The 17,546-nt window shown below is 35.6% G+C and overlaps 4 protein-coding genes across 4 annotated transcripts; 1 reads left to right on the top strand and 3 right to left on the bottom strand.

Annotated features, from left to right (window-relative positions):
- Positions 1-2,031: 2,031 nt before the first annotated feature.
- Positions 2,032-4,593, bottom strand: LOC110756815 (Late embryogenesis abundant protein, group 2). The gene is made up of 3 exons (XM_021958278.2): positions 4,415-4,593; positions 3,127-4,133; positions 2,032-2,372 (listed from the first exon to the last, which is right to left on the bottom strand). Exons 2-3 carry the CDS (start codon positions 4,105-4,107, stop codon positions 2,367-2,369), a joined length of 987 nt encoding a protein of 328 aa, XP_021813970.1. The 5' UTR covers positions 4,108-4,133; positions 4,415-4,593; the 3' UTR covers positions 2,032-2,366.
- Positions 4,594-6,551: 1,958 nt separating this feature from the next.
- LOC110756935 (ADP-glucose pyrophosphorylase small subunit 2) lies at positions 6,552-9,917 on the bottom strand. Its single transcript, XM_021958430.2, has 9 exons — positions 9,322-9,917; positions 8,880-9,170; positions 8,493-8,762; positions 8,243-8,410; positions 8,016-8,119; positions 7,777-7,891; positions 7,510-7,608; positions 7,065-7,169; positions 6,552-6,938 (listed from the first exon to the last, which is right to left on the bottom strand). The coding sequence occupies exons 1-9, from the start codon at positions 9,517-9,519 to the stop codon at positions 6,822-6,824; spliced, it is 1,467 nt and encodes a 488-aa protein (XP_021814122.1). The 5' UTR covers positions 9,520-9,917; the 3' UTR covers positions 6,552-6,821.
- Positions 9,918-11,143: 1,226 nt separating this feature from the next.
- On the bottom strand, positions 11,144-14,288 carry COS1 (6,7-dimethyl-8-ribityllumazine synthase / DMRL synthase / lumazine synthase / riboflavin synthase). Its single transcript, XM_021958442.2, has 8 exons — positions 13,969-14,288; positions 13,734-13,846; positions 13,402-13,497; positions 12,705-12,800; positions 12,497-12,575; positions 12,240-12,286; positions 12,070-12,129; positions 11,144-11,467 (listed from the first exon to the last, which is right to left on the bottom strand). The coding sequence occupies exons 1-8, from the start codon at positions 14,135-14,137 to the stop codon at positions 11,429-11,431; spliced, it is 699 nt and encodes a 232-aa protein (XP_021814134.1). The 5' UTR covers positions 14,138-14,288; the 3' UTR covers positions 11,144-11,428.
- A 151-nt stretch (positions 14,289-14,439) lies between these two features.
- Positions 14,440-17,490, top strand: LOC110756925 (Dihydrodipicolinate reductase, bacterial/plant). Its single transcript, XM_021958418.2, has 8 exons — positions 14,440-14,787; positions 14,996-15,233; positions 15,368-15,501; positions 15,595-15,669; positions 16,216-16,317; positions 16,547-16,656; positions 16,749-16,836; positions 17,188-17,490. The coding sequence occupies exons 1-8, from the start codon at positions 14,551-14,553 to the stop codon at positions 17,257-17,259; spliced, it is 1,056 nt and encodes a 351-aa protein (XP_021814110.1). The 5' UTR covers positions 14,440-14,550; the 3' UTR covers positions 17,260-17,490.
- Positions 17,491-17,546: the final 56 nt, after the last annotated feature.

Genomic DNA, 17,546 nt, shown 5'->3' with positions numbered 1-17,546 from the left:
CAGCCGGCCGGCTATACCCTTTAAGTAGCTCTCTTTTTTTAATTACTTTGATTAGTACTTATGTTTTACTTAGTGAATATTAAAGGAAAAAAGAAAAAAGAAAAATTGAATTAATATGTATTAAGTAATACAATTCATGAAGTTGATTAAAAATTTTAATACTAATTATTCACTAAATAAATAATTATTAAAATAGAATTACTAAGTTAACTAATTAAATGAGGCAACTATATTATTATTTACTAAAAATAAAATTTCAAAAAATTAATTAACCTAAACATCCTAAGTTTATATTTATTTATTTTTTAAAATGACCTCTCCCGATGAAATTTCGTCGGCAAAGGTTTTTTCGTCAGGAGAAGTCTAATCCGACAAATCTTTGCCGGCATAGATCTGTGCCGACGAAATTTCGTCGGGAGAGGTGTTTATTTGTATTTTTTTTTAAATTAAAAATATAAAATAACTTCTTTGCTTTTGTTTTTTGGCCTACTTCTTTAATTTAGTATATGTAATTAAGTACCTTTTTTTAATTACTCTAATTAGCAATTACATTTGAAACAACAAATAGAATATTGAAATTAAATATGGTGTTTGATACAACTTTCTAAATCAAAACACAAAAACATTATATGATATTTGAATTTTAAAAATAATTAGTTAATTAGTTAACTAATCGGGTTTAATTTAAATCACATAGCCCAAGAGGTAATATTTGGTGGGAATTTTTTGCATTTTAGGTTTTTCATTAATGAATTGTCTTATTTTGCAAGTTCGTTAATGAATTTTCGCATTTTGGAGTTTCACAAATGAATTTTCGCATCTTAGGTTTTCATGAATGAATTTTCGGGTTTTAGTTTGTTATTCAATTTCGCTAATGAATAATTGCATTTCGGGGTTTCACAAATGAATAATCGTATTTTTGGGTTTCACAAATGAATTGTGTCATTTTTGGGTTTCACTAATGAATTATCTCATTTTAGGGTTTTGTTAATAAATTTTCGCATTTTGTGGTTTCGCAAATGAATTTTCATTTTTGGGTTTCATGACTGAATTTTCGCATTTTAGGATTTCGTTAATGAATTTTCACCTTTCGGGCTTTAGCGAAACCCCAAAAGTGCGAAAATTCATTTGTGAAACCCAAAGATGCGACAACTTATTAGCGAAACCCAAAAATGCAAAAGTTTATTCAAGAAACCCCCAAAAATCAAAAAATCATTTCCCAAAATGCAAAAATAAATTAATGAATCCCTAAACAGTGAATTCATTAGCAATGCCCTAAAATGTAAAAATTCATTTGTGATACAATAAATGTGAAAATTCATTAACGAAATCTCAAATTGCTTGGACGAAACCTCGTAATGCGACAATTCATTAGCGAAACCCTAAAATGCAAGAATTAATTCTTGAAACCACGAAATGCAAAAATTCATTAGCAAAACCCCAAGATGCGAAAATTATTTAGCGAAACACTAAATTGCAAAAACTCATAGACGAAACCCCAAAATGTGAAAATTCATTGGCAAAACCCAAAAATGCACAAATTCATTCTTGAAACAACGACATGCGAAAATTCATTCTTAAAACCATGAAATGTGAGAGTTCATTCTCGAAACCACAAAATGTGAAAATTCGTTTGTGACACTAAAAGAACCAGTGCGAAAATTCATTCTTGAAACCATGATTATACTTTCAGGAAATTAGGGTCCTAACCTTTCAGAAAGAAAAAGTGCAAAACATTATAAACACGATGGAGAAACACAAAAATAAACCAATTATACAAGACACAAGAATTGTTTACAAGATTGCTGGAGGTTCACAACAAGAGAAGAAGGAAAAACAATTACAAACACTAAAGTGTATTTGATTACCGATTTACTACAGAACTTCCATAATTTTTTTATTCTGTATGTGTAAGTGAACACAAGTAAGGAATTAGAATGAATACCCATGTGTGAGTACACACAAAGCAAAAAGGAATTGGAATAATTACGATACCCATTACTGATAAGTAAACATGCTATCATAGTCCCATTGGCTTACAAAATCATATGATACTGAAATTTATAAGAAAAATGAGAGAATAAACTATTCAATCACTTGCCCCAAAAGTCTCAACAGTAGAATGGACATGGAGCCAAAAGCACGAACTGCAACATCCATTACAATAAGAAAGCAACTGACACCTTTATGAGATGTGTATTACTATCCAAACATAACAATTATACGGTAACAATCATATCAATTTCTCCCCCAACCAGAAGCTATAATACCTCAAGTTCAAGTGCCTATTTATCTATTATTTTAAAATACCAGTACAGATAAACAGACAACAGCAACAAGTTTAACTGTTCAAGCCAAATCCCTGTCTAGTCCTGCAAACAGAAAATTATAAACTGAGTTACAAGAGCGAGAAGTCAATGCAGCAAGGTAAAGCATTGTGACACTGTTCACCAGAAAAGAAAAAGAAAAAGAAAAAAATATTGTGATACTTGTGTTCAATTTTGAGTGTTCGTTTCCAATTTATGTATTAATGTAACCATGAGTTTTTCTTGCAACTGCGGGGGCTTCTGTCCGGAAAACATGTGAAAGCTCAACGCTAATACCCCATAAGAATGATTATGATGCTTGCTAAAAGGAGAAGTTGCAAAATGTTCCAGGGGAAGTCAGAGCAGGAGTACATCATCATTCATAGTCAATATACAGCGACACCATACACAGAACATGTATATAGTTGCACTTTAAGAAATACTCTTGCAATTTATAGATATATCATAAATTTGTCTCTGGCAATTTGAGTGCAGTTGTGAAATATTTTTTGGAATATTGCCTTGTGCCTCTGTGATCTATTTGATCAGGCAAGTGCATTGCACCCGCATCAGTTTCTCTAAGATAATGGCCGCCCCTATTGCAGTTTGTTCCATCGTACATTAAACTAATTGCTTGTTTCTTCCCTACGTATGGGCCATGGTGGTGAGATGTAATAATATACAGTCCAATAGTTGGATTGGATGATCCTTGTTTCAGGGGTTTGGGTTGAATACATTATAGATGGAAGGAATATATCAACCACAACTGATCTACTATCTAATCTAGGAGAATCATACGTGCATTGTGTAGATAAATTACCTCATCCTCGTCATCGTCATCACCGCCATCTTCCTTGTTCTTCTTGAGGCGTGTAGTGCCACCCTCCTTGACGATGGGCAACTTCATGGCTCCAAAGGGCGTGTCCACATTGATATTGCCTTTGATGGTGTAGCCGGTACCCTTTCCCCGAATCATATCCCAGAGCGCAGACCCAAAATCCTTAGGCCTAAAGGTGATGGGAAGCTCAATGAAAGTGACACCCTTTTTAGCAAGATTCGCAGATTGGGAGAGCTGCGCGCAGCCAATGTTGACTTCAGAGAGCCAAATCTCGTAGTCGAGAGCATTGAGGCCTAAGTCGAAGTCATTCATGTTCTCCAGCTTCACATGGAGGACTGCAACGGTTTCTTCGAAGGAGAAGGCTTGAAACTTGATCTTCTCAATATCGACATCGGGTTTGTAAGGGATAGGGATTTCTCCAGTTTTCTCGAGGGGGAGAGTGAGTCTGCCGAGAACAGGGACATCGACAATGAGATCGACCTTGAACCTGTAAGGAATGATGCTTCCAGGCTTGATGTCATCGTAGGTGTTCTTGATGTCATCGTATACCAAGTGGACTGGAACTTTGACAGTCTCTTCTCCGTGGGCATGGATTGTTCCGGCATCCGGGATCAAGCCAGAGACCAGTTTCCTGCCATCACTTTCGATCAAGTAGTTAATGTCGATGAGAGGGATGGGCACTGGATTTGGGTTCTTGATCAGCACATCCACCACGATCTCCGCCTTCTCGAGATTGATGCTAGGGATGTGAATCGCAGTAACATCCGCTGTTGGCTTCCCGAACCCAATTGCTCCCTCGATCTTCTCTCCAATGTCATGAATGAAATCCTTCACCCTATCGATAAATCCACCCTCATCATCCTCATCATTCTCTCCCTCCTTCTTCTTCTTGTCAGATTTCTTCTCCTTAGCATCCCGATCAGCAATTTCTGGCTTATCATCTCTCGACGAATACGATGCCATGAAGATGGATTCCCTACCTACTCGCCCTATACATATATATATATATACAATTTACAATTGATTTATCAACACCTTCAAAAGTTCATATATATTTGATGATACATGGATATCATTCTGAATTATTGATCTATTTGCGAATGCAGATCATGCCACTTGATCATAATTTTGACTCCCCAAGATAAAACAAATGAACAATTTTGACCCAAAAAAAATACGAATATCAACTCACTCCAAGAAGAAGAACATCTGAACATGTCAGATCTAAATAAATATTTTTGATTTTTGGATGAGATCTAAGCTAAAATACCTGGAAGCTGGAGCAGAGTTCAACTTGTACGCAGCCCAACGACACAAGCAGCAACGATTCAAAGAAAGAAAATTAAATTGAGTATTTAATTAAAAGCAGAAGCAATCAGCAATAAGCAATCAGCCGTAAGAGAGAAGATGCAGCGGCAGCTTCGGTTGGGGTCGCGAGTTATATGACTCAGGCAGTTTGGTATTGCTGTGAAAATAACGGCGGTCAGATTTGCTGTGAGAGAAATCAACTATAAAATAAATCAGTTTGACATTTGATAAACTTTTTGTTAAAAGTGTTGTTGATATTGATTCTCACATAATTATAAAATGATTCCCGTATAATTATTAAACTTAGCCTCTCTTTGAAACTAATTCCTTCATAATCAGAAAATGAAAACACTTCATTAGTTGTTTTCCCTTATAGCTTTCTTTCATAACAATTTTTAACAATAAATGATTTTTTCATAGTTTACCAAACGGGCTTCCCAAATTTTTTTAAAAATCACTTATCACCCCATATAAATAATGCCAAACGGGCACTTAATAAACTTATATTGGGGCCGACTAATCGCGAAATCTCTCCTACACTACACGTTGAATGCATTCAATTCAATTGTTAATTTGTTACTAATCTACAATGGTAAAATATTCAAAAACCCTGAAATTACCATCTCTTTATGAAAAACACCAAAGCAAAGAAATTCAATATAAATGGGGCAAAACGGTCAAATGAAGCCACTAAACAGATCTAAAAGAATTTTTAAAAATAACAAAAATTAAAACACGTTGAACTATGAATGCAATCCCATGCCACATCACCACCTTTTTATCTCACATTTCTATATAATATAATGTGGCATGTCCATATCATATGTCACATCAATTAAATCAATGAAGTGTATTTTAGTTAAAAAAAAGTTTAACTAACAGTTTTTTTTATAGATATTTATAAAAATACCCAATCCTAGACATGTATTTATAAAAATACCCAAGCACTATTTAAACATAGAAACATACCCAAAATGGGTTTTGGGTATGTGTGTAATGATGAGTTTTGGGTATGTTTATAAATGGGTTTTGAGTGTGTGTAATGATGAGTTTTTGATATGTTTATAAAGTGTTTTGGGTGTTGGGTATTTTTATAATTTCAGCCCCCATTTTGGGTATTTTAGTGAAACTCCCTTTTTTTTAAGTGTTAATAAATCATACAAGAAATTAAATAATTTTAATTGATATGACTGTCCACCTCATCTGCCGCATTAGATGGTATAAAAATGTGATATACAAATGTTGTAAGAGTAGCATTATTCCAAAAAAATAAATACCCATTACCCTCACAATGGAAACTCACCGTTGGTTTATATATTATAGTTATGTTTTTATAGTCAAACTATTCTTCATGGTTTTTCGTTTCCAGATTTTCAGAAGATGGAATCAAAGTTATCTGATATTATTTTGTATTTGTCTTAATTATGAAATAAACAATCTCCTCTCTTCTCTCTCGCATGAGCCTCCCTCTCCCTCAAGTCTCTTGTATATTTCCTCACTCTCTCTTTCCGAGTCTCAATCTCTTTTTCTCCGACTTCCAATCTTATTGAAGGTACTCAATGGTTAAACGACCTCTCAATTTCATCTGGCACCTCACGAATGGTTATCCGTCTAAATATAATATATGCATTTTATACATTGGTGAGTATGGAGCTAGTTAATCATTCATTTCCACATGAGTTTATTAGTCCCTTCTCAAGGAAATGTTTTTGGTGGATCCGGTATTAGCAATCTCATTTAAAACTATAATTAGATCAAACAGACATGAGACTAAATTTAGTCCAAACCAATCCAAGCCAAACCTGTATAACAAACAGTCCCTAAAGGTCTCCCCATCATCCAAAGAGAGGTCCCACGGTTCCAGTGATTCCAATCTCATTACAATCAATCATTGTAAGACTAATTATTATCATTGGTTGGCAGGTAAACTTAATATTCAGGCTAAAAAGGAAAAGGAAAAAATAAATATTTAATTACTTTTTTGTTTTGTTTATATTCTGTGAGGGGGAGAATTTGATGCAGGTGTGAGATAAGATAACTCATGGTATTTTTTTCTTTCTCTGAAAGCTTATATTAATTGTTTGGTGAAATGCACAATCGAAAACGGTAACTTAGAGGAACCAGAGAATGGATAACGATCTGAAGAATTGGAGGAAAATGGTACATTTGCAATTTTGCATCGATCGGTGCCTGGAGGCTGAAGCAAATTCCAACATTTTTTGAAAAAATTAAGTAATTATAAATTTTATTTTATTTCATGATCTCAACTGAATTGTAAAAGAATGAATGGCATTGACAATTTGACACGGCGTTGATACGAAAGAATTGATTGGATTGGATGAGCATGAGCATGAGAGAAAGAGTGAGAGTCAGAGGATGGTGCCATCTGGGATTACTGCACTTCGAACAACGACTACTATTCCTTCACGGATGACATAGCCATTAGCTTCTCTGTCCGCTTCTTGGGCCTTGTCTTTGTTCATGATCTGCAGCAGCACCAGAATAAGAGTTAATTACCATCATCATCATCATCATCATCATCATCATCATCGTCACATCAAAAAACCCTCACTCTCACTCAAGGCTTATGAAATATTGAATTGCATATGTACCTTAACATTCTTGCCAATTCTTGCATTCTTGTCTATAATGGCCTTCCTTACAAAAGTATGTTCACCAATTCCGATGGGAACTTTCCTCTTCTCACCACCTTCTGTCTGTGAGTGTGTGAGTGTGAGAGCGGTTGATTAGATATTAACAACACAGCATAATGGAACATTAATTTAGTTAGACGAAATTAGATATATGGTTTGTGGTTGGTCTTGGCCGGATTTTAATTTCAAAGTATAAAATAAATGTACTTAACAATTAATGGCAAGGATTATCAGATCATTAGAAAGAAAGGGAAAAACACACACTAGTGGTTCTGATTTCAGCAAATTAAGTTAACACCCTAACTAAAACTTAAAATGTAAAATGGATGACAAAAAATATTAATTATAATTAATTAATCTATATATATAAAGCAGAATACGGAGAATGATTAATTAAGCTTACTTGATAGATAGTTGAACCCATGATAACTGAATCCTCAATCATAGCCCCATCTCCGATTCTTGTCCTGGTACCAATTACTGTATCTTTGATCCTGCATCCCTACTCTTGTACAAGTCCAAAACCAACCAACCATTTCCCACCCACAAAAACAAGAAACACAAGAAAACAAGAACAATTAAGATCCATACATATCAGTGGTCACTACTTACTACTTGTTTAATTGGAGACATCGATAAATGATTCAAAAATCCTCTTCTAAGTTCTTACATTGAGAATGCAGCCATCTCCAATTACACTGTCTGTTATTACACAGTCGTCAGTTATATGAGTTGGAGGCAGACACCGACGCAAAGTGTAGACTGGACTTTCTCTATCGTAGAAGCTGTGTTGTTAATTATACATATATATGGAAGAAAGGAGCAAGTTTGTGTTAGTTCATGAGATTGAAATTTGAGGGAGGGGATCCACTCCAATATATACAACTTAATTTAGAAGTTACTACCGACTTGTATCCCACGTCTGCATCCTTTGTGCTTTGCATATTTGCTTGGTAGAATGCTTCAATATTCCTCATGTCCTCCCAATATCCATCAAATCCATAAGCTTGAACCTGACCTCTCACATCACATGCACAAAATTAAAGTAAATCTTCGCATCTAACTATCTAAGGACTTTAAATTTGAAACAAACGCACTACAGAGAGTTGGTTAATTGTCAGAGGTATGGTTTGGACCTTCATTCCAATAGATATGGCTCCCGGAATTACTTCACTTGCGAACTCATTTGCCTTGGGAAAATCTTCTTCTAGAAGCCTTTTCATTATATCTCTATTGATGAGATAGATTCCCATACTCGTCATACTATTTTGAGCAGTATCTTTGGATTCTCTTGAGCTTTTGGCCTGAAGTTTCAGATTAAGGCTTCCTCAGGAACACCAGACATTCCATAAACAAACATAAAAATATACTACTACTACTACTTACTGAAACAACATTGACTGGCTTTCCCTCCAACTTCAATCTAAACTCCACAACTTGATTTTCAGAGTTCACATCTAGAAAGCCAAAACCCGGATCATGAAGTTTCCTGGCAATTGATGCAGCAACTGTAATGTGAGCCTTATTGTCTCTGTGGGCCTTTAAGAGTTTTTGGTAGTCCATTCTGTAGAGATGGTGACCAGGAAGGACCAAAAACTCAGTCATTGGATACTCTTCCAGTACCCAAAGGCATCTTCTGACAGCATCGGCAGTTCCCTAATATCAAGTTATTAGAATTTCAAGACTTGAGAGAGTATATATATATATATATATATCTTCTACTTGTACATGTAAATGAAATAATAAAACTAGACAGGATTTGATTATGCAGACCTGAAACCATCCATTATTACCAGGGCTCTGATATGCTGCAATTACTTCAACAAACCCCTCATTCCCAAGACCTACTCCAGAATAAGCTCTGGAAAGGTGGGAATTGAGAGAAGTAGAGTTAAATTGTGTTAGAGCATATATATGGTTTATGTTGCTGCTAATGCAGTTGCTCACAACAGAATCAATGAGCCTGTAGTTTGCTGCAATAGGTATAGCTCCTTGTGATCTTCTCTTTGTCAATGGGTAAAGCTGTGATTCATGTCCTTCTCCAAACACAATAGCTGCCACACTCTGACATGAATAAATGTAATCTAGATCGATGCTCTTCAGAAGAATTGATTGATTAAAGATAATAAAAGTAAAGAATATACATACCCTTAAGTAGAAAGTAAGAGGCAAATTATGTATCATTTACATGACTTAAGTAGAAATTTAAATAAACCTGTTTGGCTGGAGGAAACAACAAAGTGGGAGTTTGAGATTGCTGTGAATTGGTTATCAACAAGCTTGGACTTGGAGGAAGAGTCGAATGAAGCTTCAGTGAACCTTTTTCATGAATACAATCCGATCCAGTTATGTAGTGCTTTGCTTGGGTGCTAACAAGGGAGGTATGAATAAAAGAACGCTGCAAGATCACCATGACAATACAGAGCAAGGGACTCTATGTAATGTATGTATGAACAATTTGCAATCTGTATTTTCAGCTTTTAAGGAATATTATGCTTCTCTTCCTCCCAACTGATTTAAGATCAGAAAATAGAAAGAATAAGCATGGAGTATTTTGCTTTCTTCCGCCTCATGGCTATTGAGGAAATCTCCCTTGCATGGCTATTGAGGGCTTTAGAGGCTTAGAGGCAAGGATTTGGTTTCTGAGCAAATACCATCCCACTTGCGTAAACCTGATTAGAACCATTTTTCTAATGAACATATATATATATATGATATATCACACATGAAGCATGTCGAACATCATCAATCTTTCCTCTCGTGTTCTTATGCACATATAACTTTGATTCTAAGCTTCTTATTGCCCCTTTTCTTCTTTATTCTTTTCAATTGTTCTCTTTGTTTCATAAGACTTCAAAGTTATATTCATAGTTAACGGATGCACAAACAAACCAGTTGTCCAATAATATAAAATGCAACTGCAAATGACCTTCTTAACCTAACAAGTAACCTAACGACAGCTTCTTCAATGGCAAAAATGCCCGGTAAAATCAACATGGCTTTTGAAGCTTACCGCTGCTCTTCACTCACGGTTTAAGATTAAGACTAAGAGTTGCACTGCACCACTTTATTTGACCAGTCATTTTCCTCGTCATCTTTTAAATTTTAATTTTAATTAGGGAAAGAAAGGGATGGACATAAGGGCATTTTTGTCACTTAATTTGGAAATGAAGCTTGAAGCCTTCTGGCGACTGTTGGGCATTTTGGAATGGAGTGGCATCGAAGCTAGGCATTGTTGGCTCAGCTTTTATGCATCTTCCTGTGCTGGTCTTCTCTTCAAATTATATGCACAAACAAACATGCCATCAAATTTGTTAAATAATTAACAATTAAAGAGTACTGGGCAGGCCCGCATGTAAAATTGTAAAAACAAATTTACTTTATTTTTTTTATCGTAGAGCTAATATATAATATGTGTAACAACGAGTGACGACTATTCACTTGCTAATATGTTCAGTTGGTCTAATCTTACGAGCCAGCCAGCCACAATGATTGTTTAATATATAACAAAAAGTATCTTTCTTCTTCCTCTTTTATTTATTTGTTTAAAAATTTTATATAAAAAAGACTCATGTGTTTTCCTGGTTCAGTCTCTTTCTTTCTTTTTGTTATGCGTCAAAGAAGCTTGCAGCTTAGGAAAAGGTCTTGGATATGGGTGGTCTATGCGACAACGCACTCACAAGGGACACGAGACCGCTTCTTGAATACTTTAGTTTGATGCTGTCAGCCAAATCAAATTTTGTTGATTACCGACCGACCTGTCTTTTACAACATCTTAGATTCTTAAGTAAGTAACTAGCGACATCCCAAACATCTTCCAGTGCAATCGTACACAAAAAACAAGTATGCTAGTTTGGCAACGAAATAAAGTTAGGCTACGAAATCAAACACAGCTCGTGCACAAGTCGGTCACCAAAACATAGCAAGTGGTGAGGGTAACGACCTTTCCTTTCAGATTTCAACCTCAAAGTGAGATAATTGGTGAAGGAACCACAACGAATGTTCGCAAATATGAAATAGTAACATCGAATCACATCTACCCATCAAGATAGAAATCTTTTATTCGAAACATCAAACATTGCTTCTTGTTTTTTTCATTCATCTTCTGCCTCGATGCTTTTTATCAGGACTTAGCAATCAACAAATAGCCAACTATAGTTTGGGAAAACATGGCTACCTAGCTGGAGTTTCAATCACCCACAAGACATATATTTTAGCAGTTCAAAAATGGAACAACAACAACAACAACCAAGCACATCTAGTAAAGGAAAACGCTGGCCAAATTAAGAATTTATCTGCCTCTCCTCACTGTAACATTACCACTACTTCAGATGGTGCTCAAACAAAGATGCCATCTCAATCTGCAGTACAAATCAAAATAACCATGAAAGGGTTATACCAAAAATCAAAATACAAAGACAAATAACATTACTCTTAGAACGGATCTAAAAAAAATATACATATATATATATATATAAGTGCGGTTCATGAGAAAAAAATAAAATACAAATCCCTCCTCAACATGGCACCTACTTGCTACTACCTTCTTGTTTCATATTAGTGTCATACGAAAGGCTATTAATCAGATTACAGTTTCTAACTTAATGTTATAATATATCAATGCAACAGAAGTAAGTTTATACAAATCTAACTAATATTTTACTATTTTCCATCATTTCTATTTACACTTACCTTCTACTACATACTCTACAACAAAATTCAGCAAGAAAAAGATTAAAATGGGGGCAAGAAGGAGAAATCTTGGAACTCCCTCCCCAAAACAAGAAGACAGCATGCAAAAATCTAGGCAAACAATGAACTATAAGGGAAGAAAATTCAAGAGAGAGAAGCAAGACCAAACCCAACTCAATAAAAGATATACATATAAACAGAAGCAATCCATTCCAAATGCAACAACTCCAGTACCATCATAGCTTATTATGATACTTTGATATCAACTTACAGCTGTCAAAGCAGTCTCTGCGCCCTTATTTCCAGATTTACCGCCAGCTCGGTTTAAAGCCTGCAATTGTTATGAGAGGCAACAGTAAGATCATTCCCCACTTTGGTAATAAGAAGAAAACTGTGGAGAGTTGCCAGTGCTACATTTGAATACTTTGTTAAAAGATTTACCTGCTCCATATTATCACAAGTTAGGACACCAAAAATGCATGGAACTCCTAGTATGACATAAGAGAAGTGGTTATGAGGAAACAAAATTCAAGCATTTTGGAAGAAAAAGAAACATTAATACAATGGAAACAATACCACCAACCAAAGAAGAAATTCAAGACTGGAAAAGATTTCCCAGACCATCCTAATGCTATTGTTTCTCAGTACGAGATATAAGATAAAACTAATTCGGCAACTAACAAAAAACAGACACCAACCTGATTTTAATCCAGCCGAAAGTACTCCAGATGCTGCTGAATTAGCAACTGCATCATAATGAGTTGTATCACCTCTTATCTACTGACAATGATCAGTTCATAAATTAGGGTTTTAGAAGCAAGACTTACAAATACAGTATGCTAAAGAATGAACTTCTCATGGAGATAATATATTATATTAAGGATGTGTAAAATTGCATGAAAATACCACAGCTCCAATGCATAAAATTGCATGATATCTTCCTAAACTTCCAAGCCTCTGGGCAGCTACACCAATTTCAAAGCTACCAGGAACCCATACAACCTGAGGGAGAAGCAATAGAAATAATCAGGTCATGTAAAATCAGCTCACGCAAAAATAAGACTACAGGCCACTTTTCAAATATAAGGCATGATATCAGATCTGCTGCATTCAACCAAAAAGCATACTAACAAATTATTCTTTTGGGGTTAAAGTTGTCTCCAAATGATATTGAAAAATGCTAAGAACTGTAAAAGCCATACATTTTTACTGCTTTTTGAGATTTTATCATCTTACTGACAAGGAGTGAAATTTGACAGCAGTGGTATGTCAGAAATAGAAAGTTCCGAAATAACAGAGAAGCAGTCAGAGTCTGATTATTTGTTTATTTTTATTTTTTTGTGAAATGCACCAAAAACAGGTGAGTTTGGGATAAGAAGACAAGAGGGCATATATTGGGTTTCAATTCAGCAAATTACATATAAACATAACATTGGAAATTAGAGGATAAACATCAAAGTAAACATTAGTTTGACACAGAAACTGCCAACCACTCTGCCTTTCATTATAACAAGGATCACTATCAATGGTAACAAGTGTAAAACAACTAGAAGAAGAAGAAGAAGCCTAGGCAGATGATTGGAAGTTTATGTTAGGTACATACATCTACATCCTCTTCTTGAATTGAATAATTCTTGAAAGTCGTCAGAGCTCCCTCTAACAGTTGCTTTGTGATAATCTCATTAAACCGCGCTACAACCTTGAAGATAGAAAATTAGATCAACAACAATCAAAGAAATATAGAAAACATAGAGAAGTCAGTACCATAAAGTAGAAAGAGCTGGAGAACAAGAAGAACTCACTCAACAACAATTAGTCAATTACATACATACAGACAGACATACAGACATACAGACATACAGACATACAGACATACATACAGACATACATACATAGGGTGTGTGTGCTTTTGAGACATTGAGAGTGAAGACTGACCACTGCGAAACGAAGGCCCTGAGTTGCGGTGACGGAACCAACGAGATGGCGAACAGCCGCAGTTTGTGCAAAAGACGAACGCTGGGGAAGATGGTCCTTCCTCTCAATTGCACCTGCCCCTCAATTGTTTGATTGAAACAGAACCCAAATAGATTACATTACTTGAGTAAAAACAATAATAAGAATTAAGAATACTTCTTAAATTACTTTGTGGAGCAGAGAGAATAAAGCGAACCTCCTATGGAAGATGAAGATGAAGAAAGAGAGAGCGATTTGGGTATCTGAGACAGCTGAAGGCGTAGAATTCTGCTACCACCATGACGAGGATGAGAATGGCAATTATCAGTGAGTGGTAGGAGTGAGTTAAAACACTGGGTTGAAGCGGAGGCGGAAGCAGCAGCCATTTCAATTTTCAGATCAACAAGAATTAGGTTACCGTTCGACTGTTGAATCAATTAAGCTCTGTTCACTGGTCACTGGATTCAACTCTACTCACTGGCAGCTAGTCAGAGAGAATGAGAATAGAGTCAACTCAACTCAAATGCCTGCATAGGCTTGCCGCTTGCCTAACTTAACCTAACCTAAACTTGGACCAGGTTATGCAAAAACGCCGCGTTTCAAACCTCTTTCAATCTCCCTCCCTCTTTGTTTAATCTCAGCCATTGGATTGTATTTATGATACAAATATTTAACCCGATGGCTGCGATTATTTCAAAAAAGAGTCGAAAATAAAGCGATGAACTCTGTCTGACTCTGAGTTTGGTTTCTAAAACCCTAACCCCAAAGAAGCTGTGGCCTTTCAGACTCCGTACGTACAATGGCGTTGATGCTCAAAGTCCCAGCCAATTGCATCGTTGTTCAGCAATCTAAGCGGGCATTCTTGGGTGGAGCTGGAACCAGTAGATTGGGTGCTACTAGTACCAATCGGAAGCAAAGAGTTTCATCATCATCATCATCAGCTATCAATATGATCCCAAAGATGTCAATTTCAGCCGTTCCTAACCAACGTGATGACAAGTCTATGTCCAAGAACAAGATTGACATTCCTATCATGGTAATGCTAAATCTAGATTTGGTCCTACTCCTTTTTCCTTTTTCCTTTTTCCTTTTTCTTTTTTCTTTTTTGAGCTGAAATATATTTCATCATTTTGTATAATATATCTTTTTCTAGTAGCTACATTGCTTGCTGCTTTGATAATTTGAACGCTTGTAACTGCATATGCGAAATGCCTTTAGTTCTTCGTGTTCATTTTGTCCAACAGGTAAACGGATGTAGTGGCAAAATGGGGAAGGCAATTATCCAAGCAGCAGACTCTGCAGGACTCGGAGTGGTTCCCGTATCATTTGGCTCTGCTGAGGAATCTGGGCAAACAGTCCAAGTTGGTGCAACCGAGATTCTGGTGCATGGTCCTTCTGAAAGAGAAAGCACCCTTGCATCCCTTCTTGAGAAATATCCCAATTTGATTGTGGTCGACTTCACTGTGCCTTCTGCAGTAAATGGTAAATATCGTAGGTTTGAAACTCTATTTTGACTTTACATTGCTGCTGCAAACAGCAAATGGTAAATTTTCTAGGTGACTTTATGTCTTGATTCTTTTGGATCTTTTTTTTTTTTTTTTTTCTGTCATATTCAGATAATGCAGAGCTATATGGCAAAGTTGGAGTTCCCTTTGTGATGGGAACAACCGGTGGAGACAGGGATCAGTTGTATAAGACTGTAGAAGACTCAAAAGTCTATGCTGTAATTTCCCCACAAATGGGAAAACAGGTGATCAGATTTTGTATCTCAATGGTTTCTAATATTGTTTACTACTTTGAGGGCTTTGCCTTCCATATCCTAATATTCGTTTTGTATGAGTAGGTTGTGGCATTTCTTGCGGCCATGGAAATTATGGCTGAGCAATTTCCTGGAGCTTTCTCAGGGTATTCCCTACAGGTGCTTCACTTTTTTCTTAGAATTTGGTACAAATGCAAAATATAGAATAAGAGATAGTCTAATTATTTGACAAAGGTCATATTTCAGTATGCTATTGACGTTCATTTCTCAGTTTGTTATATTTTTCTTTTTGTTCATAACGAGTATTTATCTTATATCCTTCCTACCTATAGCAATTGATTTTTTTTTTCTTTTCCAAATGAATTATTAATGAAGAAAACGACAACTTTCATATATCAATTAAAACTTTCATTTATTTATTTATTTTGGTATCTTTTTATTCATGGTAAATACGTTTGTCCAGTAGAACTCCAGTAGTTAGTGTTCATGTTCATGTTTTTTTCAGTGGTACGTTTTTCTGTTTTGGGCTTCTGTGTGCTTATGCCTTCCTGCGAGTTGCATAAACTAATCTTGCAACTGTGTGCACTTTATTTATCATTAATATTTTTCAAAACGGCAGAATGTTATAAATTTTCAAGGTGCTTGTTTTCTATTTGTTCTATTCATATTGGATGATGTGGCTGATTCATCTTTTTAAAATTTTAGGTGATGGAATCCCATCAATCAAGTAAAGTTGACACATCTGGAACTGCTAAGGCTGTTATTTCTTGCTTCCAGAAGTTGGGCGTCTGCTTTGATATGGAACAGGCATGCTAAGGATACCTGGTTAATTATAGCTTTGGATAATTAGAAATGGTTAACTGCAGCATCTCTTTTCCTCGCCCTTTTCCCCTGCTTCCCTCCTTTTTTATGTGTCTATTAGAAACTATTCAATGGGTTCAGTCCCCGTACATGAAGCACCAAACAAACTTAGAGAGTTTTCTTATCATGCCTCATCTTTTAATATTTCTTCTTCAATCTTTTGACAATTTGTCAGATCCAATTGATCCGGGATCCCCAGCAACAGATAGAGATGGTGGGAGTTCCAGAGGAGCATTTGTCTGGTCATGCATTTCATATGTATCATCTGACTTCACCTGATCAAACGTAATGAGAAATATCCTCGCTCTCTCTGTCTCAATTTATTCTGCGTATGTAGTTTTAGTTTTATTGTGTTGACTTAATTTTCCCCTCTGCAGAGTTTCTTTTGAGTTTCAGCATAATGTTTGTGGTAGATCAATATATGCAGAGGGTACAGTTGATGCTGTAATTTTCCTTGCTAAGAAGGTGATGAAGCTTTTCCATCCCTCTTTTGCTTTACTACTTGTTACAGTGCTTATGATGGTTTATAAATCAAAGTATCCTTGGTGTAATTCAGCTGTCATTGCCATCTGTTCGCATTTACCTTTTTTCTGTAACATCTCATTGTTCTAGAATAATGAAATTTCAGTCTTAGAAAGTATAATATGTTAAGAACTAATTTTATTTCTGGGAAAAAGATTGGTTAAATTCAGATTCAAATTATCCCATCTGATTGGAATAGTGATCAATTATTTGGCAGGAATATCTTTAACAAACATTTATTGTAATCATAGGACCATGCACTCCTTCACTTTCTGATATGAAATATTAATGCAGGTTCATTCAGGGGCAGACAAGCGGATATACAATATGATGGATGTCCTGCGAGAGGGTAATATGCGATCATAGTTGACTATGTACGAAGGGTGTTGTCTGTATTAGTGTATTAATTAGCTTAGAATAATTAGATTATGGTTTAGGAAGATAGGGACATAAGTTTTGGACTAGTAGTTTCAAATATTTCTTTTTTTCCTGTTATTACTTCCCTTGCTGTTTGTGTTTGGGAAAACTTTGGGAGCTTGAAAATTTTGTAGTTTGTTGAAGGAAATACAAATATACAAGTATTTCAGTTAGAAGTAATATTTGTTAGAGATGCAGCTTATATTGGCCTTTGTAGCTGGATTGGGTGTGGGATG

The sequence above is a fragment of the Prunus avium genome, chromosome 7 (genome assembly GCF_965620075.1).
Source record: "Prunus avium chromosome 7, drPruAviu1.hap1.1, whole genome shotgun sequence".
NCBI classification, from domain to species: domain Eukaryota; kingdom Viridiplantae; phylum Streptophyta; class Magnoliopsida; order Rosales; family Rosaceae; genus Prunus; species Prunus avium.
The sequence above is the reverse complement of the archived record's forward strand: the minus strand, read 5'-3'. Positions and strand labels throughout refer to the sequence as shown.

What these genes read in the sequence shown, in the direction of transcription:
- LOC110756815 (XM_021958278.2), bottom strand. Translation starts at nt 4,107, where the DNA reads ATGGCATCGTATTCGTCGAGAGATGATAAGCCAGAAATTGCTGATCGG.
- LOC110756935 (XM_021958430.2), bottom strand. Translation starts at nt 9,519, where the DNA reads ATGGTGATCTTGCAGCGTTCTTTTATTCATACCTCCCTTGTTAGCACC. An exon ending in GTAATAATGGATGGTTTCAG is followed by an intron (nt 8,763 to 8,879) that starts GTCTGCATAATC and finishes ACTTGATATTAG; the next exon opens with GGAACTGCCGATGCTGTCAG. An exon ending in GAATTGGCAAGAATGTTAAG is followed by an intron (nt 6,939 to 7,064) that starts GTACATATGCAA and finishes GTGCTGCTGCAG; the next exon opens with ATCATGAACAAAGACAAGGC.
- COS1 (XM_021958442.2), bottom strand. Translation starts at nt 14,137, where the DNA reads ATGGCTGCTGCTTCCGCCTCCGCTTCAACCCAGTGTTTTAACTCACTC. An exon ending in TTCAAGAAGAGGATGTAGAT is followed by an intron (nt 12,801 to 13,401) that starts GTATGTACCTAA and finishes CTTCTCCCTCAG; the next exon opens with GTTGTATGGGTTCCTGGTAG. An exon ending in TTTTATGCATTGGAGCTGTG is followed by an intron (nt 12,576 to 12,704) that starts GTATTTTCATGC and finishes CATTGTCAGTAG; the next exon opens with ATAAGAGGTGATACAACTCA.
- LOC110756925 (XM_021958418.2), top strand. Translation starts at nt 14,551, where the DNA reads ATGGCGTTGATGCTCAAAGTCCCAGCCAATTGCATCGTTGTTCAGCAA. An exon ending in TCTGCTTTGATATGGAACAG is followed by an intron (nt 16,318 to 16,546) that starts GCATGCTAAGGA and finishes ACAATTTGTCAG; the next exon opens with ATCCAATTGATCCGGGATCC. An exon ending in TAATTTTCCTTGCTAAGAAG is followed by an intron (nt 16,837 to 17,187) that starts GTGATGAAGCTT and finishes ATATTAATGCAG; the next exon opens with GTTCATTCAGGGGCAGACAA.